The sequence below is a fragment of the Nuphar pumila genome, chromosome 7 (assembly GCF_984573655.1).
Source record: "Nuphar pumila chromosome 7, dmNupPumi1.hap1.1, whole genome shotgun sequence".
Taxonomy (NCBI): Eukaryota; Viridiplantae; Streptophyta; class Magnoliopsida; order Nymphaeales; family Nymphaeaceae; genus Nuphar; species Nuphar pumila.
The window spans coordinates 3,086,364-3,112,126 of record NC_143255.1 but is presented as its reverse complement, the minus strand read 5'-3'; the positions used below and the strand labels follow the sequence as shown (position 1 = coordinate 3,112,126).

The following is a 25,763-nucleotide window of genomic DNA, read 5'->3' as shown; positions in this document are numbered from 1 at the left end:
ACCGCGGCTTCGCTCAGGGATTTTCCGGCGGCCGGTGAGTGAGGAGGACGCGAGGGAGAAAACCGCCTTCCAGGAGGCCGTCCGTTTCCCGGGCGGTTTCGGAGCCACGGTAGCGGTTTCGCGGCGATGGGGAAGGAGCGAGTCCCGCCGGACGAGCTCCGCTGCCGGCGTACGGATGGCAAGGAGTGGCGGTGCGTCCGCCAATGCATGGAGGGCCTTACGCAGTGCGAGGTCCACTACCTGCAGTCGATCCACCGCCAGCAGAAGCAGAGGGTCCCGGAAACCCTAAAGCTCAAGAGGCGGCCGGGCGGCAGAAAGAAGGCGGCGAAGGAGGATCGGCCGAAGTGTGCGGTCCCGGCGTCAACGGAGAGCCCGTCGGAGGAGTCCCCGAAGCTGCGGGGCCGGGCGAAGAAGCCACGCGTTCTGGTGGTGAGGGCGAAGGATCAGGGGATTCGCGGGAGAAGGGTGATGAAGAAGGGTGGGATCGCAATGGGCCTGAAGGAGGTTCTCGGGAGGGCTTTGAGCTTGAGCCTGAAGAAGATGAAGATGAAGAAGAGGGATTTGAAAGGGGAATTAGTGAGAATGGTGGTCAGTAGGGAGTTGGAGAGGAGGGCGAAGAGTGAGTCTCTGGTGAGAGATTTGCCCAATGGCGTCATGGTGATCCCCGGTTCGGAGGATATCGGAGACGCCGGTGATGCGTCTCAAGGGAGGGTGGGGTCGTCGACGACCTCGGTGGAACGTCGGCCGGTCCGGTCGAAGAATGCTGAACCAGCCATTGTAGGAACGTTCAAGGTAGCGGTTTTTGCTTGTCGTTCGTAGTATCTGTTTTATTTCTTTCGCTTTAATTGGAGGCCTTCGTATTCATTTCTTCTTAGTGGTGCGGTTTGGATCACGTATATGTGTTCAATTTTAGGCAATGCCGGGGAATTTTCCAATTGGAATGAATAGGAAGCACTGCCATCAGTGTCGGAGAGGTGATAGAGTGATGGTGGTTCGATGCTCAAGCTGCCATATGAAACAGTTTTGCCAAGATTGTATAGAAAGATGGTAACCTTTTGTTTTTTGAAAACCTTATTAAGTAATTTCTGCTTCTGTATAGCGTATTGCATCTTATGTGGAAAATGTATGAGTAGATTGTAGCAGAATTAAACCCAATTTGTTGAGAGTGTTGTTTCTTTGATTAACTATCCGGATAAGCCAAACAGAGAATGCCTTTTTCTTGATCGGTTTTTGTTACACCATTGATTTTCTCCAAGTATTCAAGGGCAGTTTTATCACTGTCTGTCCCGTTGCTAGATCAATGCTATGCTAATTTTTACACTTCACTATTCCTTTTCTCCTAATACCCCAATAAAGGGATGCGACACCATATGAACTTAAACAAGGGGAAAGGTCCGTGATATTGCTTTTCCTATACATGCACATTTTATGACATGCAAGTACACAAGCTAAAATAGATACGTGGCATTCAAAAGTACATATAGCAATTGCATATATATATATATGTATATTTATTTAGAGATTAGTACTTCCCATTAGATATACTTTTTTCGGGAATATGAATCGAAGCGAAAGAGTAAGTAAATAAACTCATTAAAGTATAGTATCATGAATGTTTGTAATCCATATTATGCAAGGAGAATTTACTTTTGCCTAAGCGTCTTAAAGCACTTCTAAAAGGCATAGTTGCAGGTGTTGTTTGCTTAATCCAAACCCACATATGTGCTTATCATTGGTTATTATGACCTACTAAATGAGAACATTTAATTTTTATTTCATCAAGTTTTAGTGCAATATGATCTATTGATTTTATCACTCTAAGAGTCTAAAAGTACATCCAAGCACCAGAATTGCTTAATATGATACTTTTTGTTTGCTACTTAAGCTACATATGTGCCAAAACTCTTAGCAAGTTGCCGATAGAACATGTCGTGAGTCATTGATTTCTAGGAATGCAAATAAATCTTGAACTGTCTAATAATGTCCTAGTATGGATATTTCTCCTTGAACTTTAGAATTAAAGGGCACCTCATGGACATAAATTACCACACGAAGGACATGGAACATATGCTGTTTGCTAGACTATGTATTGAGGTCCCTCTGAACTTTTCACCTATTCCTAGTATTGAAATCTAGATGGAGAACATTAAGAGTTTTACACATTGTGGAGTATGAGAGAAGTATCAAATGCTACATAGGTTGTGGGTTGACCCATTATTATGCAATTTCATATCTATATCATGTTGTTGTGAAACTAGAACAACTCTATAGCTAAGGTCATGATCACAAGATGTATTTGGCGCAAAGCAATCTGAATGGGGCTTCACTTGCAGATGATGACCAGGCTCCTTGGTGGATACACGCGTATCATGTCTGATTCTTCTATATGAGAACCACAACACTAGATCCAAGGTTAAGAATCCTGTTAAAACTACACTAGTGACTCAACTCAATGGTCTTCACTTTCAAGGAGAATCAGTAATGGTAGAAGCACCATTGTCTACCATTAGTGTTGAGACACAAAAATCAACAGGATTGGACCCTCGTTGACCATTTCTCAGTTTTGCAGCCGGTTGTTGAGAAAATACTTCTCACTTGAGGAAGGTACTTTTTGATGGCTCATCGGAAGTTTTCGGTGACGGCCTTGCGTCGAATAATCTAGAGTCTTCATTACTATCAGTTTCCCAAGATGTGGACTTGTCGGACTCCATCCTATTGGTCCAACAAACCTTCCAAGTCATCACGAGTCTGACCTACCCATGTTAAGAAACTTTTTGCATGAAACTTTTTAACAGTGTTGATTGCTACTCTCACTCCCATAGGCATAGAGTCCTACAAGGAATTTCAGTAGGAAGCCTAGCTAGAGTAGTTCAATGTTGTTAGCAAACAAGCAACCCTTAAAGACCATAGAGAACAGAAGAATAAGCCACAGTAACGTTAGGTTCAAATCAGAATATGAAACTTTTGTCCTTGTTCTTAAGGGTTAAATGACTATGTACAAGCTCATGGCATTGGATAATTTGATTCATGACCTGGATGTCCATGAGTGTGGTGGATATAGGAATTATCGCTTAACTGGTGCCACTTGAGAAAATCGCGATACCCTTCTAGGTGCTTTGACCTTTAGTTTTATTGATGACATCCAAGCCAGTTACTGGTTATTAAGGCTGATAAATGAGCTGAATGTGCCGAACATGAGGTGTTCAAGCTATGTTTGTTTTGGTGGAGAGTTAAATCTGGCTCCTTCACAAAAAATACATTTTTTTGGAGCTGGCTCATTTACAAATTCTTAATCGTTGGGCTCATGGGCTGCTACATGTGACTTTTGATGTGCTCTTCACGGAAACCAAGGACCTTGAGGATATGGTTTCCTTTGTGGCCAGTTCATCTGTTCAATTTTCTCTAATAATCATTCTTGGGTATCCTGGTTGATTATTTTGATTCAACAGCTGGACCAGTCTAAACAGGCTGTCACTGATGATCGATTGGTACAAAATTGTTGTTTGTCAGCCCTGCCCTTCAATCTGTATGTTGTTAGATCTAGCCTCCCATGATGGAGAGCGCTTGATTGGAAGAACAAATCCTCAGATTGGATTGTAACTTGTAACACATGAATCTCTTGTACCTCACTAATTTTTTGCTCTTTAGAGAAAAGAAGGGGCTCTTAATCCCTCAGCTGTTTGATTGTAAAAGACAAATTGTACTTTGATATTTTGAATTTGAAAAGTGAAAATGACTTTTTTTGACCCAAGAAAACAGCCATGCATTTTAAAGGATGCCATTGCTTTTAAGGGTGTTTTCATTTTTTATTAAGTTGAATGCTAAAAAGTAACTTTATGAATCTATCAAATTTTGCTTTTTGACCTCAAAAAGTAACCATATATTTTCAAAAAATACTACTTTTAAGGGTATTTGTCATTTTAATATGGTTGAATTCATCTAATGTTAAACACAACTAGTTTAATGTTAGATTATAACCCATATATATAGAATAATTTGATGTAAGAATGATGTTAGTCAACAGGATCATTTTTTGCTTTGTCAGGCAGGTTTAAAGTCGATCCAAACATCAATGCCCAGGTATCCATGTGAAAAAAGATGCCACCAGTGGTTTCTCTGGCCGTGGCAAGGTGAGATATTAAAGTCTTAGCCTTCAAGATGGTGTGAACTGGAAGTAGAAAAGAATAATTACTTGTAAGAGTAGGAACCTGCACCATTCAAAGAACTAGTTATGGAAGTCCTGGAGTATATGTTTATCCACGATAAACAGGAAATAGCATGTGATATTGACAGCAAAGATAAATGGTGTTCACATTTGAGACTATTGTATAACAGTCTTCTTCTTGCTAAGGATTCTCTTCTGTTTCTTATTTCCCATTTATGGGTCAGCATTACCTGTAGGTATTTGAAGTGCTTCAATATTTAAATCCATGATTTTTCTTCAGAAGAAAAAAATAGATCAATGATGTTGGGCTTTACTTTCCTGGTAAGATAGTGTTGCTTATGCTGCCTTGTACTTAGAATTTATATTATACTGCTTATAATAATTTATCATTTTGATGTATAAACAGTTGGGCATAACATGTATTTTCTTTTCAACCACTTGATAACATAGCTTCTTCGTTTTATTAATTTGTTACCTTCCCCCCCTTTTTTGTGTCAAATGCAGGTATTCTGATATGTCATCAGAAGAAATTGAAAGTGCTTGTCCGGTTTGTCGTGGGAATTGCAGTTGTGATGAGTGCATGCATGTAAGAGAGGGAGCTAAGGTCTGTGTCATTGTGCTGGTTTTTGTGTTCAGATCAAGACCAGTTTTCCCTTTTTCCCTTTTCATCATCGTTCTTCTTTTCTCTCTTAAAGTCTGCTTATTTATTGTTTAAATCTTTTTATAATAGGGATCTGTCAAGGCGACAGATAAGGTTAACAGGATCCGTCATGCTCATTATCTGATATGTGTGCTTCTTCCTGTACTAAAACAAATCAACCAAGAGCAGAAAACTGAGTTAGAAATTGAGTCAAAAATGCAGGGTATGGTCATGGCTCTTAACAATGTTCTATTGACTTGGGGTGCGTCTTTTCTTTAATCTGTCTATGTCATCACAGGGGTGACACTGTCAGGTGTTCAGCTGCAACGGATTGAATACGGATGTGATGAGCACCTGTATTGGTATGTTGGTGTTGTATTTTTAATGCTCTAAAAAAATAGTTCATCACTGTCTTGACTCTACTTTCAATAATTATGATGCACCGTCCGGTTTTTGGAGCAGTGATAACTGCAAAAGTTCTATAGTGGATTTACACAGAAGCTGTTCAAAATGTTCATACGACCTTTGCCTCAGCTGCTGTCAAGAGATTCGTAAAGGCAATCTACCGAGAGGTGTGGGGGCAGCAATTGCCAAATATAATAACAAAGGAAGAGCTTATATTCATGGTGGTGAGCCTATCTCTGCTTTAGTCAAGCAGTTAGTTCCAACAAGATTGTTTCTCATTAGCCCATCTCTTGGCTCTGCCAAGCCACAAATATGGAAACCTAATGACGATGGCAGTATTTCTTGCCCTCCGAAGGAGCTAGGAGGTTGTGGGAATTGTAATCTGGACTTAAGATGCATTTTTCCTTCTAAATGGATATCAAAGCTAGAGGTAAGTGCAGAGGAAACAGCTTACAGTTATGACTTCCCTGAGATGGCCGATGGTTCTGTCCACTGTTCATTTTGTTTCAGCAGCAATAGCAAATTATCTGAACTCAGCAGGCAGTTGAGAAAAGCAGCTGGAAGGGAGGACTCTGATGATAACTACTTGTACTGCCCCACCATACCTGACATTCAAGGAGAAGATATTGAACATTTTCAGAAGCATTGGATGAGAGGCCACCCTGTAATTGTCCGTAACGTTCTTCAGGATACAACTGAATTGAGCTGGGATCCATTGGCCATATTGCGTACCATGTGTGAAAGGAACAATAACAGACTTGTTAGTGATATGAAGATGGTAAAGGCAATTGATTGCTTAGATTGGTGTGAGGTTTGTGCTGCTAGACGAAATTTAATGTTATTCATAATTTTTAGTCACAAGATTATCAACTGGCATAATGCACTTTGTGTGTGTGTTAAATTCTGGCATGATCAATTAGAAGTTTAGATTTTAGAACACTCTTAGTGTATGCTTCTTAATTCTATATTCCTTGTAGTGAAGATCTCCGATGTGCATATGTTAGATACTTGAATATAAACAACTCTGTAAGCAGTCCATCCACTTGGTTCTAGTGTAAATTGGGCACTTGAAATTAGATATTGGTTTCCTAATCACATGAAAAAATGTTCTACTTAGTCGGGAATGAATCTCATCCTTTTGGGTTTATGACAACAAACCAAGCCTACTCTAAAGTTGGATTTTTCATGAAAACTTTAATTCCCTTTCTCAAGGAGCATATAAAGTATTATGTGGCATTTGAGGCAATTTATTCTCATCAGACAATACATAATCATTTTCAATGTTTTAAAACCCAGTGACTTGGGACTCGACTCACCGGTACTTGACTCGTGACTCTGCCAGTCAACTCGCTGGCTCGTCCGAGTCATGTTAACTTTTTAATGTATTAAATCAAACATATATATAGGTAATTACATATATAAATATATATGATGTACAATTACATAAGTATGTTTATCTATGACACACAGACTCGCCAAAGAGACTTCCGCACCCGCATCGATGCTGATGTGTTACCCGACACGACAAAATTCATGTTTTGCCGCACCGGGTGCGGTCAACCAGCACCCAGGGTTATCGTTGTACAAAATGGGCTCGGTCAACTTTGACCTAGTCCATTTTGGTCCAAAAAAAGGAATTTGGGGGGGGGGGGTAGGGCATGACCCGATCCCGACTCCTCCTCCCCCTTCTCGATTCCTCTCTTCCTCTTTCGATGGCAGTGACGGCGATGATGAAGACGGCTTTTATGTACATTTTTTTTCTCTCTATATGTTCTTCCTCCGCCTCTCTTTCTTCTTCTTTTTCCTTCTTCGCCTCCTCTCTTCTTTTTCCTTCTCCTTCTCATGTATTTCTTCTTCTTCTCCTCCCTCCACCGCCTCCTCCTCTCTTTCTTCTTCCTTCTCCTCCTCCTCCTCCTCTCTTTCTTCTTCCTTCTCCTCCTTCCTCCTTCTCCCCTCATTGGCGCAAGGGCCAAACCCAGGCCTGGGTTTAGCAGAACCAAACCCAGGCCTGTTGGGTATGGTTTTGCTGAACCCAGGGCCGAACCCAAGCCTGGGTTCACCAGGCTTGCTGGGTTCGGTTCTGCTGAACCCATAACCGAACCGAGGCTTGGGTTAAAAATTATATATATATATATCCTCCCCGCACCCAAGTTTTTGAAAAGTTCCGCACCCACACCTATGTGGCAGATTCTTACATATACATTATGCCAAATCTATACAATGTAACTCATACAATATATAAATAAACACATTATATATATATATATATATATATATATATATATATATATATATATAGAGAGAGAGAGAGAGAGAGAGAGAGAGAGAGAGAGAGAGAGAGAGAGAGTAGCTGCCTACACTGATCCATGCTTACCGCTGCCTATGGGGCTTTTGAAGGGTTCTTTTCCATATTTTTCTCTAATCTGACCATACAGATGTGTTCTACGTGTTTGATTTTATAGGAATGGACTCTTGCATCATTCGATTCCGACACACAGGTAGGTTTTTATAAGGTTTGAAAATCGATGGTGTGAATTTTTTATAAATATCATAAATATTCAAGGCTTAAAAAATCATGTTTTTTTTTATCGAAAAAATACGATCCAAGTGTCGTTTCCTAGCAAATCGACCATGCCGAATGCATCTGCGTGGTCAGATTTGGGAAAAACTACTCGGAAACCCCCTTCTGTCGTGGTAAGCTGTTGTAGGCAGTTACTTTCTTCTCTCTCTCTATATATATATGTATGTATATATATATATACACATACCCAGCGAGTCATAGCCGCGTCGTATGAAAACTCAGCTGAGTTTTGTGGAAAACCTGGTCAAACAATTTTTCTGATCAGGTGAATGGGTGAGTCGAGCCGAGTCACTGAGTTAACTTGGCAAGTTTTTAAACATTGATCATTTCTTCTAAGGCCATTAAGTGTATCCATTTTTTCACTTGGGCAGGCTTCCTAAAATTTGCATAGGTTTGTGGGAAAAAAGTCAAGTGGTTGCGTCCAATATTTCATTGTTGACTCCAGAGAAGTGGATCTTTCCCTATAAAACTTACTATAGTTTTGTTCGAGGCCTCATCTTGGCTCCTTTCCCTGTTAGAGAATACATTAATCGTGGTTTCATAGTTACCGCTTAGGAGGATCTCTACTTTGGGCTGTGGCATGCAGCCCGTGACCCACCTTTCCAAGCATACTAGGGGTCATGTTGTTAATGATCCAATCCCAGCGTACCAGGTTATTAGGCACCCACAAACCACAACCCAGGAACCTGGTGAGTGGTGACTGGACCAGAGTGTGGTCTATTCATGGTTGGAGATAGATACTTGGCATTCCTTTGTCATTTTTTGTTTACTGATGTGTTTCTACCATGAAATCTTTGTTTAATAACAGTGCAGCTATCTTGTTGCTAGTTCAAAAAATTGAATAAGGTGTGGAGTTGTAGATGAGTAGGGTGAGGTAAGGAAGAAGACAGATGGAAACACATTGGAGAATATGTTTGAGACAGGAGCATGTATATAAATGTTCTGGAAAAATAAAACTGTGCATTGATGGCAAACCATCTGAAAGTGAGCATAAGGTGTTTATTACACTTCATTTCCATTTCATGGAGAAGTGAGGGAGTCGGATTTTTGAGAGAAGTATTCTCTTCCCTGTAATATGTAGCGATGTCCTTAAAGGCCTTGTGTGTCCATGGCCCACAGGACAAGGTATTCTCATTGAATATTTATGCTTGGATACAACTACTTGACGTTTCTAGTTCATTTGTTTATACAATTTTTTTTCAGTCATTGCCACCAATAACATATGTGGCTATATCTCAATGAGACAATTTCTGATGATATTTTAGGTTTTTCTAATTTTTGGAAAAACAAAATAAGAGAATACAAAATGGAAAACAGATTTTGGTTTCTTTTCTGGGAAAAGTGTAAAGAAAGCATTAAAATATTTCTAAAATCTAAGCACATAAAGAATAAGAAAAGAACTGTTGGAAAAAGGGGCAAAAAAGAAAAAAACTGTACCAACAGATGTCATGCCTTGCCATTGACACTCATATTCGTCCTGAAATATGTTCTCTTATCTGCAATCACTGTCTTAGGCCCTGTTTTTTTATCTGTTTTGTTTCCTTATGACGATCTTGAAAGTGTGCATTATGCTTTTGTTATGTTGTTCTATGTTATGAATGATGCGAGCTTCATATTGTTTCTACTTCTACATATTGTACTAAGAAATTGAGAGTCTGTTATTTAGTTCGTTGCCCTTTTTTCTTCACATTGCAGGTAGACATTAATGTCCATCAATATTTCAGAGGATATTTTGAAGGCCGTGCACATGGCAATTTGTGGCCTGAGATGCTGAAATTGAAGGATTGGCCCCCCTCAAACATGTTTGAAGATCGATTACCATTCCATAAGGCTAAACTTATCAGCGCATTACCATTTCAAGAATATACTAACCCTCATTCTGGTCTTCTTAATCTTGTGGCAAAACTGCCAAAAGAGTTCAAGGCTGATACAAATCCAAAGACACATATAGCTTATGGATTTTCTGATGAACTTGGGAGGGGTGATTCTGTAGACAAACTACATTATGAGATGTTTGATACGGTATACGTCACACTTGAGTTTTTGTTCCCTGTTTATACCTGGCAACTTTCAAATTAGTGCATCATATTTCTAAACATGGGATTTTGTGTCCGAGTTGCATATGTTTGTGAGGTATATTTGTAATAATTGAAAATAACTGTGTAAATATCAATATGAAAATACCAAGTTGATAAACCCTATTGCTTATGAACAGACTACATGTTTTTGTCTATCCTTCACAATTACATCAAATGGATTCATGTTCACGAATAGATCAGTTATCTTATTTAATGTTACGTCCCTCTTGAATTGCCTTATTTTTTATGATTGTCATTTTAGTATATTGTCATGGGTCTAAAATTTTTGCGCCCATGATGATGCACAAGCACCTGTCTCTGGCAAGCCAAAGGGGTAATGATTCCTTGTCTCCTTAAGTTTTTGCAAGTATCATTGATCTTAGCTCCTATTGGACATGGATGGCATTTGATAAAGCCATAAAAGCACAACCAGCCTATCATGATTTACGTTTCTATAGACCTGAAACACCTCTTCTATTGCTACTCAGATGCAGTTATAAAAGGTAGTCTTTAATCTGAGGCAAATCAAGGTGTTTGTAATTTACAAAAAAATCTCTTTTGCTACTGTGATTTTCAGAAAAGGGTTGAGTTGAAGTGCAGCTGTTAGGGAGTGAGCATCTTGTTTGGGACAATATGCAGAGGATGTATTGAATGCTATGTCACATGGGTGCGGGTGCGGGTGCGGGGATGCGGTATATATATATATATATATATAAAGTCCAAAAGTTGGACATAAATGACCCTGGGTGCGTTGACTGCACCCAGGGTCAGGTTGACAGCATTGGGTGCGGCACCTAGTTGGAGAATCCCTGTGACATATAGGGCAAAAAAAATTCCTTGGAATTTTTTTTAAGTCTGAAAAATTGGACCAAAATGACCCTGGGTGCGTTGACCGCACCCAGGGTTGGGTTGACCGCACCCGGTGCCGCACCCGTGTCGCGTCGACGCTGGTGCGGCACCCTGCTAGCCGAATCCCTGTGACATAGATTGAATGTACAGTAAATAATAGACTAACTGTATCCTCTGGTATCCATGCATTAGTGCCATACTCAGTCGATATGGGCATTACACCAAAAGAGGGCTTATCTCCAGGACATGGATCTAAGGTGGTGCTTGGGATTGTTGGCAGCCATGAAAAGATCAGGTGCAATATGATTGCACAAATATTTGTGCATTAAGCACCTGATCACACTCCATCTTGGGGACAGGCCTGTTAGTTGTGGGGCCCAAGGTCTGATGGAGGGCGATCTGGTGCTTAATGCACAAAATTTGTGCAATCATATTGCACCCGATCCGGATTCCTGGCAGCCAAAATGTGACATGAAAACTTACCTTAGGATGCATGTCTTATGTTGATGAAACATGATACTAGAGACAATACTTTGCGCCATGACACTTAATGGCCATTGTCAAACCTGTGTCAGATATAGATAACACTTTACCTAATTTCATTTTTAATGATTTTTACTTGCATTTTCTTTTTCATATTTCAACTCAGAGTTCAGTATCTAATGTTTATTAATCATAGCGTCCTAGAAATTAGAATTGTAGCTTATCACTTTAGATTAAGAATTTTGAAGGTGTGTGTTATCCTAGTGTCCTTGTTTTTAGAAAAACCTGTGTGTCCTGTATTTGTGTCTGTGCCTGTAACATAGCTGTCGGCATATCCAGTAGCAGTAGTATAATGATGAAAACAGTTCTTCAAGAACAAACTAAAGAATCAAATGTGTGTAGTTTAGCTGATGAAAATTTCTTCCTATGGACATGCTGATGAACTAAAATAATCTTGCTAAAATACCTGCCAGTGTTCAAAACACGCCTGAAGGCGAGGTGAGGCGCACACTCAAACTGATTGGCTCAAATGGGGGTCAAAGCCCCTGTTTGACTTTGACCCAAATCTAATACATAAAAAAAAAGAAAAGGGCGGAGGCCCGATGGATTAGGGCACTTCCCCTCTTTTACCTCTCTCTCTCTCTCTCGCTTGCCGAAAGAAGAACAAGAGGCACATACCCCCTCTGTCTCTCTCTTTCGTCTCTGCTTCTTTTGTTTCTCTCCTTTTTCTTCTTCACTTCTTCTTCTTCTTCTTCTTCGGTTCTTTTTCTTCCGGTCTTCTTATTCTTCTTTCGTTCTCCTCCTGCTTTTTCCGTTCTTCCAGTCTTCTTCTATCCTTCTTTTTTTCTTCCCTCCTTTTTTTCTTCTTCCCTTCTTCTTAATGACTGGTTTTTTGCAATTAATGGGCTATATGTAAAAACTTAATATGTCAATTTTGTTAGGTTGTTTATATAAAAATTATACATGTGAAATTGTTACTTTCAATTTGTATAATTATTTGCAAATATGCATGTGGCTGTGTATGTATGCAATTGACTGTTATATCATGGAAATTTAAAATAATTTTTTTGTTAAATAAAAATGTTTGTTTTATTGTTTGTGAGACTGTGTAGATATTGATTATTATGCGTGATTTTAGTAGTTTGATAGAGCTAATTTTTCAAACAAGCATCATTAAAAATGTTTGTTTAAAATCATCTTCATTATCTTCTTCCTATTCTCCTTCTTCGACATCCACATCGTGCTCAGGAAACATGAATACATTATGAATTGCACAAGCATGAGGTCTATGCAATAGGCAGCACATGGGGTCCAAAAGAATGACCCAATTTTTTTTGCAAATTCTTTCCGTGCCGCCCTATAATTTATTCTGCTTTATAATTTGCTGCATTATTAGCAATGAACTGGACAATGTTTTGAGGTTGAATCTCTTCTACAACTTGGTCAAAAACTCTCAACAATACATCTGCTGTCTTGGCCGTATCAGACAAATCAAGTGATTTAAAAAACATGGTTCTTTTGGGGCAATAGATAAGAAAATTTATCATGGTCCAAGACTTTCTATTTGTCTACCCATTTGCCATGATGCTACACCTGACTGTCTCATCTCATCACAATAAACTTTCATTTCATTCATATTAGCATACAAAATCTTTCCACTTAAAGCATGATATGAAGACATCTTGTATTTAGGTTGGTTATGATATCTATCATGGCCTGAAAATAAAAAGAATTTTTTGCATTGAAAGAAATGAAAGCATCATAGAACCATCTTCTAACCGTGACATCCGCCTGCTCAACTAAATGCTGAGGAGTTATAGTAGTACGAATGTCGGGCTGCGCCCCAAGGGCAATCCTTGGAGGAAAAAAGATTCTAATAGAGCCTCTAGCTCTACCTCTTGGTCTTACTCTATAAGAACTCCCTCTTGCTCTTTTTTTTTTGTATATGCGACACTACTAGCACTAACCAGACCTTTTGCCTTCGTTGCAAAACTTTTTACTTTTGTTCCTATGCTATGGGTTGTAGGATCAGAAGTAGGAGCTCATCTTCGTAATACACATTTTCACAGGGCTCCACGTACCCCATTTCTACCTCATTCATCTCTCTTATTTTTTTTCTCTCAGATCATCAAGTAATTGTTGGCATTGCCATTTTACGACATCCGACAATTTTCTTGACGTGCATGCTTGCACATTATGATGTGTCTCGTCTAAATGATGCTTCAACCGAGAGATATCACCCGAAAAACTATTTTGACAATAGTTGCATTTGATTCTTAATTGGTTTCCACTTGTTACTTGAGTACCCCATTGCCATGTCGGATCTTCTAATGCCATCTTTTCCCAAAAACACTCAATAACAAGCAAAGAATAAAGACCTTTTACCTTAATCCACTTCTTTGAATGAAAATACACTCTTGAGAAAATCGCAAAAAGCTTCTCTCTTGTGCAAGAATCAGCCTCCAAATTGATCTTAGGTGTGTGAGTTCCTTTGCAAGAGCCTCTACACATGTGTAGAAGTCTGCCTTTAAGAGAACTTTTAAACACAAAACGAAAATGTTTTTGAGTCTTTTAAAGTGCACGAGACTCGTATCGTACGATACGGGTCGATACATGGATGTATCATACAATACACCCGATATAGGTATGAGTGTGTATCGTATCGTTGGACCAAAAAGTAACGGTACGTATCGTGCTGTATTGTACGATATGGCACAATACAGACAACCTTGGTATCAACTACTAAAACAAATGTATTATCTCAATGCCACTTAAGAGTTAAGTATCGTTGAACCAAAAAGTAACGATGTGTATTTTTCTTTATTGTACGATATGGCATGATACAAACAACCTTGATATCAACTACTAGAACAAGAGTATTATCTCAATGCCACTTAAGAGCTTACACACAAAAGTGTGAATAAACATCTTTTGTCTACATATAATGACACTCTATGAGTGTATCGGCTACTAGAACGAGAATATTATATCAATGTCACTTATGGGCTAAGCACACATAAAAGTGTGAATAAATATCTCTTGTCTACGTACAATGACACTTAGATACGAGACATAAGAGGAGAAGACACTCGAGATAAGAAAACTTGTAATGGAAACACACTAATGTCACAAAAAAAATATCAATTTTAACAATCTTTCGAAACACCATGGTTTTAAATAATAGATTTCCATCACTTATAAGCATCCATAAAATGAGTAATAAAACACTCATAGAAACCAAGGTCAATCACCTATCATTGAGTGATAAAACACACTCATAAAAACTGAGGTCAATCACCTACCAATTAGATACATATCTAAAATGACAAGATGACATGAGATGCACACACAACTCACCCCAACGACTAACTCAGATTTCCAACAACAAAGAGTTCAGAGGCCAATCATCCATCAATTAGACCCAAGGCAAATGACAACACGTCACTCATAAAATTGAGAATCTAGATTGATAAGATGACATAGAGGTGCACACACAACTCATCTCAATGGCTAACCCTGACCCAATAACAACAAGGCAAAAAACAAATGATGCATTATATAAAATTCAGTGATTGAACAATTCAAATGCCATAAAAAGGCAGTATATACTCACGAACATTAATTTTCAAATAGGTGAGTTCATATCAAATATCCAATTTGAAAAACAAGTTTCAAATCAAATCCAATAAATTTAGGTAAAAACCTTAGCATAAAATTAGTGCAATCATATGTACAACAATATGTCAATTGATGCAATTATATGCAATACATGATGTTTGAGAATCCTTCAAAAGATCATAAATCTACCAACGAGAAACAAGTGCACTAAGCACATCACGTACAAAAGGTCAATAAGTCTCATTAAAGAGACAAAACCACATATGATAAGAGGTTAGAGCTAAATCATAAGTCTATTATGAGGCAATTAAAGACAATCATATGAAGATTCTTAAAGGGTTATAAAAACACTTAAGTGCACTAGTGCACAACCACACAAATACAAAGCCACTAGTGGGCAAGATACAAAAAAGCCAACTAAGGGCTACGGACAATCTTCATAAAAATAATATAGATGTTTTCTGATAAAATACTCTCAAAGAGCCATAAAGTTGCACACATATGTGATCACATCAAACAAATTTTTTTTCTCATAATGTAACATTCTTCAATAAGCATGATGTAGAATATCAATACACAAGAGAGAAATCATGAAAGATAAACACATTTATTATACAATAACAAGTTATGCTTGTGCCATTCAATAAAGAGTCATAAAGAAAGTCTTAATCCAACATGTGTCATTGAAAATAATTATACATAATAGAGCAGATATTGCTTAGCCTCATTAGAAATCGACCACAATAAAAGCTCATGCTTGATCACATCATAATATTCCAAAGATAGTCCATATGTATTTAAGAAATGCAATTTTTTAGTACTTTGCATAACATATAATATTTTAAGAAGCTACATATTCAACTTGAGTGAATAGCTACAGAAGTGTTCTCTAAGTAGCACACTCACAATACCCACAAAGGGAACCAAGAAGATGTGTTTTAAAAGAACACAATCACAAATCCCAAAAAGGGGATACACAATAAGATGCAATATAAAAAAATATTTTTATTTAAATAAGTGATTGTGCAAAAGCATATATATCTTTGCAAAATATAGATTTTCACTACGCATATCAATAATCCAATACATATATATATCAAAACACAACAATTTCTACATACTTCAAAAATATTTATTTTTAACATAATTCCTTTTAAAACTTACCGTACATATGAAAAACAAGAAGCCAAAGATACATACCGGAATGCGAAATCTTTGAATTCATTATGCGAATCTTTTCTAAGACCCCGATGCCTTGATCTGATACCATGTCTTGAAAATAGAACAAATCCCAATGCACTCTGGAATGCATCCCATAGACCAAGAATACAATGTAGTTAAGCACACATTCACAATAGAAATACCCATATAACACAAGACTTAAAAATAAACAATTTCATTAAGGATGAAATTCAAATAATACAAAAGAAATGAAAAATTACAAAACGCCTCACTACAAACACTCAAATCACACAAAACCCCAAAACTACCTATCACTCTCACGCTTACAAAGTGACACACCCACCCTTTATATAGAGAAAAAGAGGGAGAAGAGGTGATTAAAGAAGGAAAAACGGGAACCAATCTAGCTCCAACGGCAGCAGTCCAACAGCCAGCTCCTCAAGTCAACCAATAGTTGACTTGAGTATATAATATATATATATATATTATATATATATATATATAAATATACGTATATATAATATATAAATACATACCTACATACATATACAATATGTATACATATATACATATATAATATTATATATATGTAATAATATCTTAACACAGAAGACTCTACAAAATCAGAAACAATAAAGTTTTTGAGACCTCTCTCTCTCTCTTTCTCTTAATGGTTGTCCCTCTATATGGAGTATGCGAAATATTTATTTAAGAAGGTGAATTGGAAGAGGCAGCATAAACAAAATATGAAAATTGATGTAGGGAGAAAATCAGTAAGAAAGATATTTGAACAAAAACAGGCTGAAGAAGTAGGCTGTTAGTGGAAAGAAAAGGAAAGCATTGACACTAGAATGAAAGGTAAAACCATGGTTGCCAGTTGAGGAAGCGGGAGCGGGAAGCGATACGGGAAGCGGGAGCGGGAAGCGAGGCACTTTCAAAATTTTAGGAAGCGGGGAAGCGTGGGACCACTTAGGAGCGATTCGGGAAGTGTCTCGGAAGCGACCTAGGAAGCGTCTCGGAAGCGACCTAGGAAGCGTCTCGGAAGCGAGGGGGAAGCGAAAAAAATAAAAATAAAAAAATAAAAAATACAAAAAATTAAAAAAAAAACAGGGGAAGCGAGGGGGAAGCGTGATGGGAAGCGCGCTTCCCATTAAAGGGAAGCGCGTCCCCCATTAAAGGGAAACGCGTCCCCCATTAAAGGGAAACGCGCTTCCCAAAAAAGGGGGACGCTTCCCCCCACGCTTCGGAAGCGCGACGTTCCACGCTTCCGAAGCGCGCTTCGGGGAAGCGCGCTTCCCCTTTTAGCTAGGCGCTTCCGGTAACCCTGGGTAAAACTGATGAAGGAGAAGTTGTCAGTAATTATGACAGAGCCCCTGAGCTTACAGGCAAGGGATAGGCAAATTTGACAGATCAGATGCTTTAACTAGAGCTGGTAAACGAGGTGAACAAACCATAGTCACAAGTATCAGTGGCTATATCTCGGCATGCGATATTATAGTTTTGGTGATAAATCTCAAAAAAATCTTGGGGCTTAAAAAGTGTTAAAAATAATAAAAATAAGAAAATATCATGTTTAGACAAAAAATACATAAATAATAAAAGAAATAAGTAAAAAATGTAAAAGAAAGAAGAAAACATATTTAAAATGTAAAAAATAAATAAAAAACAATAAAACTAATTGATAATATTGTGATAATATCACGAGAATATCACAATATTCTCGTGATGATATTGCGATATTATCAAATTGGCGATATTTTACATATATTATCGTTTGCTGAATTTATAACGATATTATCGTGATATTTTGAAAATATTGCCGATATCTGTGACTATGAAACAAACCGATCTTGAAGTGTTCAAGCTTGGCTCATTCTTGTGGTGAGCCAAGATGAGTTCGAGCTCGTAATGAGTCTGAGTTAAACGAGCCAAGTTTGAGCTAGCTTGTTTATAGAAAGAATACATTGTTTTGGAGCAGGAAGGAATAGGATTAAAAAAAATACATGTAAAATATACCTAAAATATATTTCTTACTACCTAACGAGCTTCTATGTCACATAGGTGCGGGTGCGGATGTGGCAATTTAAAAAAACTTGGGTGTGGGGGGTGCGGGGAGGGTATATATATAATTTTTAACAATTTTAAGTTAAGAATGCGTGTATGTGTGCATTTATGTATTCATATATATAATATAGATAAAACTGGACTTGGTTAGGGTTAACTGAATCTACTTTTAGACAAAAATCGACCTCAGTGTGGTTGACTTCACTTGACACAAAGGAAGCCATGTCCAAGTGTCACACCCGCATGAGTGCGGGTGCGGTGCCCTGTTAGAAGAGTCTATGTTACATAGACGAGCTTCCACGTGTCGAGCCAAACTGAGTACTTATTTGTCCATATTCAGCTTGCCGAGCTGATTTTGTGAGTTTGAATGGTTCTTTACGAGCTGAACATGAGCCGAGCCACGAGCGACTTGGCTTGTTTCCCAGCCTTAGTCTTAACTTTATGTAATATTTGGAAGGCGAAGAATATTACACATTGTAGGTTGCCTGGAACAGATTATGTCATCTATTGGAAAACAGGTATCCTATTCAACGATAGAGCTTAGAGCAGAAATACTGCAATACTAAACGTTGAACCCATAAAAAGGCTAATAAGTTCTATTATTCTATGCTATATCACGAGGTTGCTTCAGTTTACTCCTGTGTCGTCTCCATATGATAGACCTTGGAGCAGAGTTTGCTTGCCTTAGTTAAGTTAATCCTTCTTTTAAGCTATACGAGTAGTGGTGGTCATATTTTTCAACCATGTTGTCTACTAAGTACACAATCAATGCTTAACCTACTAAGCAGGAAATATGGTTTTGGACATTTTAGGTGACACTGCTAGTATGAACTTGTTCCTGCCAGTTCAGTGATACCGAATGAACAATTTTCTTCCCATTGTGTGCATGTTTCAGTATTGATATTTTAAGTCTCTTTTTCCAACAAGATGCTGGCTTTGTTGAGTTTCTTCCCTTTTTTTCATTTTGTTCTTTCCGTGCTTTCTTCTCTGGTAGCTGTAAGCCTGTATTCTTTGGTTTTTGGTTGATGGTCTTTGCTGATTGCTTTCACCATTTACTTCTGCTCAATATAGTTTAAACTTTTGGAAACCACATGGACATGGTAGCAAGTCTTGGTTGGTGGTTCTTAGTTCCTTGCTGCTGTATCTTTTGAATAGGTTAGCGTGCTTGCACATGCAACGGAGGTTCCACTATCATTGGAACAACATATCAAGATTGAAAAATTAAAGAAAAAGCACAGAGCGCAGGATGTCAGAGAGCCTAACAAGCAGTCACAGACAGATCAACAAATGCTTATGGAAGTGAAACATGAAACATCTTCAGTGGTGCATATGGAAGGGCCAGAACATGATTCTGTTAGATCAGGATATTTTTCTAACGAAGGTGGATCCGACTCTTCTTTCGTTATTGAAGATTCTTGTGTTTCTGCTAGCACACCAAGAAGTTCTGAAGAACATGGTGATGCGATGGAAAATAACAAGCTAAATGTTGAAGATCATTACTGCATCAAAGAGAGCAATGCCATAAGTAGTTCCCAAAGCTCCAAAAAATCGGAGGATGCTGAGATTTTTGCTCTAGATCTGAGTGAAGGAGACTCCACTGATTCTCGTGACAGGCTAACATCAGATTCTTGTGGTGCTCAGTGGGATGTGTTCCGAAGAGAAGATGTTCCAAAACTGCTGAAATACCTTAAAAAATATTCATACAAGTTTAGGCACGCATATTGCTCCCCAGTTGAACATGTACTGGATGTTCTGTTGTAAAAGTTGACATTCAAAATCCGATGTTATTAATTGTAATACCCCTGATACAAGTGCTTTTTGTGCTTCTGTAATAGGTCATCCATCCAATTTATGACCAGAGTTTCTTTCTTGATGCTTCTCACATAAGGCAGCTTAAGGAGGAATATCGTGAGTTTCAGTTTCATCCTATTTATCATAATTTTTTCATAACTGACAAAATCCGATCTAAAATTATTCACTGGACATGTAGAAATAGAACCGTGGTCGTTTGAGCAGCACATTGGAGAGGCTGTTATGATTCCAGCTGGCTGTCCATATCAAGTGAGAAATGTTAAGGTAATTTTGAAGGAGCTTATTGTTTTGCATCTTTTTGAACAGTTTACTGATTTGAGGCAACTAGCTGACTAATATTGTTTTTGGTGCTCCATAAAATCTTATTTGTGTTTTTTATTTTATTTTATTTTTTTTATATAATGAACATTACTACTAGATCATGGTTACAAGAGTGTTCATCAAGGCATGAAATATCTAAAACCAAAACTGTACATTTTCTTCTGGGAATGCACTTGTTCACTTGTGCATATTTGTGTTTCTTCACTTTTTGTTGCCATTGGTAATTTGTCCTTATACATGTCAAATACTCAAATTACATTAACATACGTAACATAGAACATGGTCACCTGTATCGTTTAAGGTAATTTCTTGGTGAGGGTTTTTTTGGAGATATTTTCAAAAAGTGTTTTTTCTTTGGAAAATATCAGAAAAATCTTGGAAGCTATGAATAATAAATAAGATAAGAAATAATAGGTTTTATAGTAATTTTCTTGCAAAATTTGAAGAAACAATTAGAAAAGTTTTTAAAATATAAAAAAAACGAAAAAAAGACACTTGAACTATATAAAAGATGTTTTTTGAAAATCTCAGGAATATCTTGGGAAAATATCATGATATTTTATGTTCTGGAGATATTTTGAAATTCTTGGGAAAATATCAGCTGACCTTGAAAAACAAATGCTATCATGATATTTTCAAAATATTGGCGACATCGGTGACTGACATAGAATACCAATATTCATGAATATCATCGTACTAGCACAAGATAAAGGGTACAACTTAGTTATACCTAATCATCAAGAATAAACATATAAAAGGTAACTATATTACCTCTAGGCAACATAAGAAAGACATGAATCTAAGGGCATGACCAAATTGCATATAAGAAAAATCGGCAAATGCAGACGACCTTCCCCTGAAAGCAAGGATGACATCAAGAGTTTGCAAAGAAAGTTATTGCATGGGTATATTGGTAACACAATGATTCAACAAAGAGGGACATGCATGAGAGCGAGTGCTTGCCAGTCATTGGTGTTTGGTAGCCATGGTTGCAAAAGTTACAAATTGTAGGATACATTGTGATACATGACTTGGAATTGAGAAAATTGATATAATAATTTTGGGGTGTAATGATACTCAATATGTAAATTTTCAGGTTTTTAGCTTTGGAAGTGTTCAGAAGATTCTGGCTGGTTTTGCCTCAAATTTTCTCATGTTAAGATCGTTTTGACACTGCTAGTGCTGACATTACCTAAAGTCTTATTGTCATTATTTAGTATGTTTTTCCTTGAACTTTATAGAAGAGAGATGATTGCTGTTAAAATATTTGACTTGGTAACTTCCTACTAATACCTTTTAAAATTGAGTGGTTTAACCTGGTGCATAATTTTATACAGACTTTTTAAAATAATATTGTAACTTTTTGGTTGTTCATAAATGAATTGGCTTCAGTTGGACTTACAATCTGATGTCTCAGATATGGAGCTATAAAAAGGATCCTATTGTATATTGGGATTGATTGGGATTTACATAATTAGAGTGTGTTTGGATCTACATTTGGATTTTCTCTTGGATCCAGGTCAAATCCAAACAGTTTCTATTTTTCAATGTAACACCTTCATTCAGACCTTTTTTGTACCAGATCTGGTGTTACCATTTGGTCATTGGACCTCAATCTGATTTTACCATTTGAAAATCAGACCTAGGTCCAAGATTGACACTTATCATACTTGGGGATCCATTATGCTAAAATTCAGATCATAATCTTGACAGGCCATGATCTTGAGGCACATTTCATGTTAGTTGCTTCTTGTTTCCTTTCTTTATTATGTTGTTGTGATGTTTTTCATAGATTCTATAGAATTAAAGGGCATAATGATTGCTTGCTGTCTCAGTATTTGTCTATTTCATTTATATTATAAATTATTTTCATTACTATTTGTTTTTCATAAATCTATATACCTTTTTCTTTATGATTTTTTGTGATATTGCCTGTTTTAGCTTGGAATAGTCTTTATTTTGACAGATATATTTACTTAACTGCCTGTTGCAGTCCAATATGAAGGTTGCTATGCGGTTTGCATCTCCGGAGAGTGTGCATCACTGCATAATGTTGGCTGATGAGCTTCGTTTACTCCCTAAGCATCATCACGCTAAGGATGAGAATTCTGATGTAATCTCTTTCTTCCAGTTAATATAACTTTTGTGGTCTTTCGGTATGGTTTCACTTAGTGATGTATATGTCTTTGTTGTGTACGTGTTTCTGATCTTAATCAGGTTAAGAAGATGGCTCTCTACACTATTAATGCTGCAGTGGAAGAAATTCATGAGCTTACTTCAAGATCAAGGTGCTTCTTTTACAATCTGTTTTAATTTTTTAAAGCACTAACTATTTTCCATTGATGGGTTTTGTTCACCAGTCCATCCGTGTTTTCTTCCACTTTTAATCAAACCAGCATCTGTAGTTTTTCTTGAGGATTGATGGAGAAGAAACAGTCTTCTCCAATAGCTGTTATCTGGAATATTGCTTATTTGGATTCACACGGTAATCTTTTGTGGTGGAAACATGAAGCTGCTGGTTAATTTCGATATGGATTCTTGTGAGGAATACTGAATGATTGTATAATAGAGTTTTTTTTTTCACTCTCTCTTATATAATCTTGGTTGGGCAGACAAGTATGCCAGAGCATAGGTGGTGCATGATTTCTTGAGTGCCACCAAGATTTTTCTGTTAGCATGTTTACTTACTGCAGCTTCAGAAGAAGTTTTATGGTGAGGATTCCCTGATGTTCTAAAGATGCAACTAAACGTTTTACTAATTGTGATGATGTTATGTGTAGATAATATTGATCATCTGTAATCCAACAATACTAAGGGTGTTTTCCTTTAATTTGTGATGCCATTAACCTAGTATAATACTTAGAGATGCTGTGGTTGCTACATGTGAAGTTGATTTGACTTTCTATCAATAAATTTTCTGCATGGCTATCAGCTTTTTCATGAAATTTAATGCTCTGTTTGGGAGCCGGTGTTGGAGAGGAGATGAAAGGGGTGATGAGAGTCTAGAAGAAAATGGGTGATGATGAGAGTGGAGTTGTCAACTGCATCCTTGTGAGGATGCAGTTGGAAAAGGCCCATCTCCACTCTCTTCTCCATACCCATCACCCTTCCCATCTCCCCAAACCTGGCTTCCAAACATCAATGAGGGTAAATGGGGTAGGTAGCATTTGTTAACTCCTTATCTCGCCTCCCATCCCCAGCTCCTAAATAGAGTCTAATAGTTGCGATGTTCAAATAGTTTCAACCTTCTGTGTTCTGATGTAGTTGAAATTGGTAATAACATTTTCCATCTTTATATACAGGGCTGGTACCAAGCACAACGGTGGAGTTGGTAGAACAAGAGGATCCATTGCATAACTCCTGCATCACTCCGATAAATGGGGCCTGCTTCTTCAAGTAAACTTTTGAAGTCCGTGCATTCAATGCAAAAGTTTTGTTTCTCTTGTGCATTCTTTTTATCTCTATAGCAAGCTAATTTTTGCATGTTATTGATCCTGGAGCAGGAATGAGTTCTTATCCTATTGTGATGTACATAAACAAGGTGTATTATTTTTCAATGCCAAAAAGGTCGTCTTGTGAAATGAACTTTCAGTCATCTAAACTAGTGAAAAGGAAACCTACGCAGAAGGGACTGGCTAAAACCACCCGATTGCAGAATCCTGGTTCAGAGCCGGGAAGCTAAAATTGAGGATACTTATCCTTGCCTTTTCTTTATATGGGAAGACAAAAAGTCTCTCTGGCTCTCGCTTGTGCAGTATTCAAGCTTTGACACCAAATCATTGAACACTCTGGCACTGATATTCAAAGAAAGAGGAGCTTCAGATTTTTTTTTTAAAGGCAAGCTGGGGTTAGTCAGACCCCCACCAGTTATTATTCAACGTACTGGGTTTTGAACCTGCAACGTCCCACTACAAGGGGACGTGCACTGACAGCTCCTGCCAACCACGTGTGGAGCCCCCGTTGGAGGAGCATCAGATTTTTGCTATGGTATTATCTTCAGAAATATAGTTATTCTACAATGAACATGATTTGTCATTATAAAGAAAACAGGAATATGGACCGTTTATGTCATCTTTCATGTATGCTTTTAGGCATACAAGAAAATGTTAAAGCGAAGCTGAATTCATCGATGGTGAAATCCCAGGATCACAAGTGGAAGAGTTCATCAATTTCAATGATTTCCTTTCTTCAAACCTTGTTATGCTGCCCTGGCTTCTTCATCTTCATACACACACAGGTGCATGCCTGCGTGCACACACACACACACACAGCAGCAGCAGCACCTGCATAACAAATCTGTACTTCCATGCTGTCAGGAGTTTGTGAAATCATTAAAACGATTAGGTGATTTTAGGGCTTCTACAAAGCAATCACGAGCAGTTACTTTGTCAGGACGCCAAACAATTAGGTGAAATTTATGGCGCTGGAAACCAGAACTGTAATTACACAACAGTTTAGCAGCTTCGTTCGAATAGACTAAGTCGCCTAAGTTGCTTGTCTTTGTCAAGTCGCTGAAAACTAGACCACTTAGGGTGTGTTTGATACACAGGACACGCTTGGGTGGGGACAGACCAGTCCCTGCCTGAGCACTGTCCTGCATTTGGTACTGCAGGCTAGCTGCATTGAGAACAAGACATGGTGCATCCCGTGCAGACGCTTTTGCACCCTGCAGGAGTGAGACCTGCCTGTCCGGGACAAACAGCAACATGCGACATTTGTCCTGTGAGTCAAACACTCCCTTAATGGCTTCTGCTGTCAAGTTTTTAACCACTAAGAAAACCTGCTATCAAGGGTGTCCTCTGGCAGGCAATTGGGAGCACTGGGTCAATTGATGGCAGGATCCGATCGATTGCCTATAGGTAGGAATGTAAACGGTTTGGATTTGGATCAAATGTAGCCAATACCATATTCAATGAATCAGATGGCTAAACGGTTTGGATTCATATCTGGACAGTGAAAAGCCCATACCATATTAGGTTTTCTACATCGATTAAGATATCCGTCAATCTAGTTATTTGTCAGATTCGGCTGCACAAAATCAAAACCATATTTCCATCCAATTATAATTGGATATGGTTTTGGCTTACCAAATCCAATTAAACAGTCTTGGATTCAGTCAATCATCTGATGAAATCTGATCCATTGACATCCCTACGTATAGGTCCAATGATTGCATATCGAATTGCAGATGATGGTTAAAAGATTGCAGCCACGGGTCGCCAAATGTTGCATGCCACATATGCATGGCAAGCAAACAAACGAAAAGCTGATGGGACATATATCCAACCATATGACAAGCGTACACGCAATCATAAGCACATGTAGTGACGAGAACCGGTGCCGTGGGAGTTACTTTTTGATATTTACTTGGCTCTGCTTGCCGCACTTAAGGTCACTGTCCTGTCCGCGTAAGACTCTCAGCTTACCTTGCTCTCAGGGAGTTGCAACACTTCGGCCTGTGCAAGGGGTGATGCTCATGAGATTTGAACCTAGACGGCCTGCCTAGTAGCTTTGGCCTCATTCCACCATACCATGAGAGTAACTTCATTTCATTAAAAGCGAGGC

At 38.1% G+C, this 25,763-nt stretch overlaps 1 protein-coding gene across 3 annotated transcripts; it reads left to right on the top strand.

Moving 5' to 3' along the window:
- Positions 1–23,764, top strand: LOC149830861 (lysine-specific demethylase JMJ27-like). 3 transcript variants are annotated; one of them, XR_016432969.1, is made up of 14 exons: positions 1–792; positions 914–1,047; positions 4,670–4,769; positions 4,896–5,028; positions 5,104–5,167; positions 5,268–6,021; positions 9,487–9,813; positions 19,221–19,805; positions 19,901–19,973; positions 20,056–20,141; positions 22,192–22,311; positions 22,416–22,486; positions 23,501–23,607; positions 23,702–23,764. XR_016432969.1 is itself a non-coding variant. In XM_090011897.1 (14 exons), exons 1-13 carry the CDS (start codon positions 127–129, stop codon positions 23,553–23,555), a joined length of 3,168 nt encoding a protein of 1,055 aa, XP_089868023.1. In that variant the 5' UTR covers positions 1–126; the 3' UTR covers positions 23,556–23,594; positions 23,702–23,764. The 3 variants fall into 3 exon arrangements, 2 of the variants coding, with proteins under 2 accessions (XP_089868023.1, XP_089868022.1); XM_090011897.1 differs by having other exon boundaries at positions 23,501–23,594; XM_090011896.1 differs by having other exon boundaries at positions 23,501–23,764.
- The last annotated feature ends 1,999 nt before the right edge of the window (positions 23,765–25,763 follow it).

What these genes read in the sequence shown, in the direction of transcription:
- LOC149830861 (XM_090011897.1), top strand. Translation starts at nt 127, where the DNA reads ATGGGGAAGGAGCGAGTCCCGCCGGACGAGCTCCGCTGCCGGCGTACG. An exon ending in CAAGATTGTATAGAAAGATG is followed by an intron (nt 1,048 to 4,669) that starts GTAACCTTTTGT and finishes TGTCAAATGCAG; the next exon opens with GTATTCTGATATGTCATCAG. An exon ending in CTAAGGATGAGAATTCTGAT is followed by an intron (nt 22,312 to 22,415) that starts GTAATCTCTTTC and finishes GATCTTAATCAG; the next exon opens with GTTAAGAAGATGGCTCTCTA.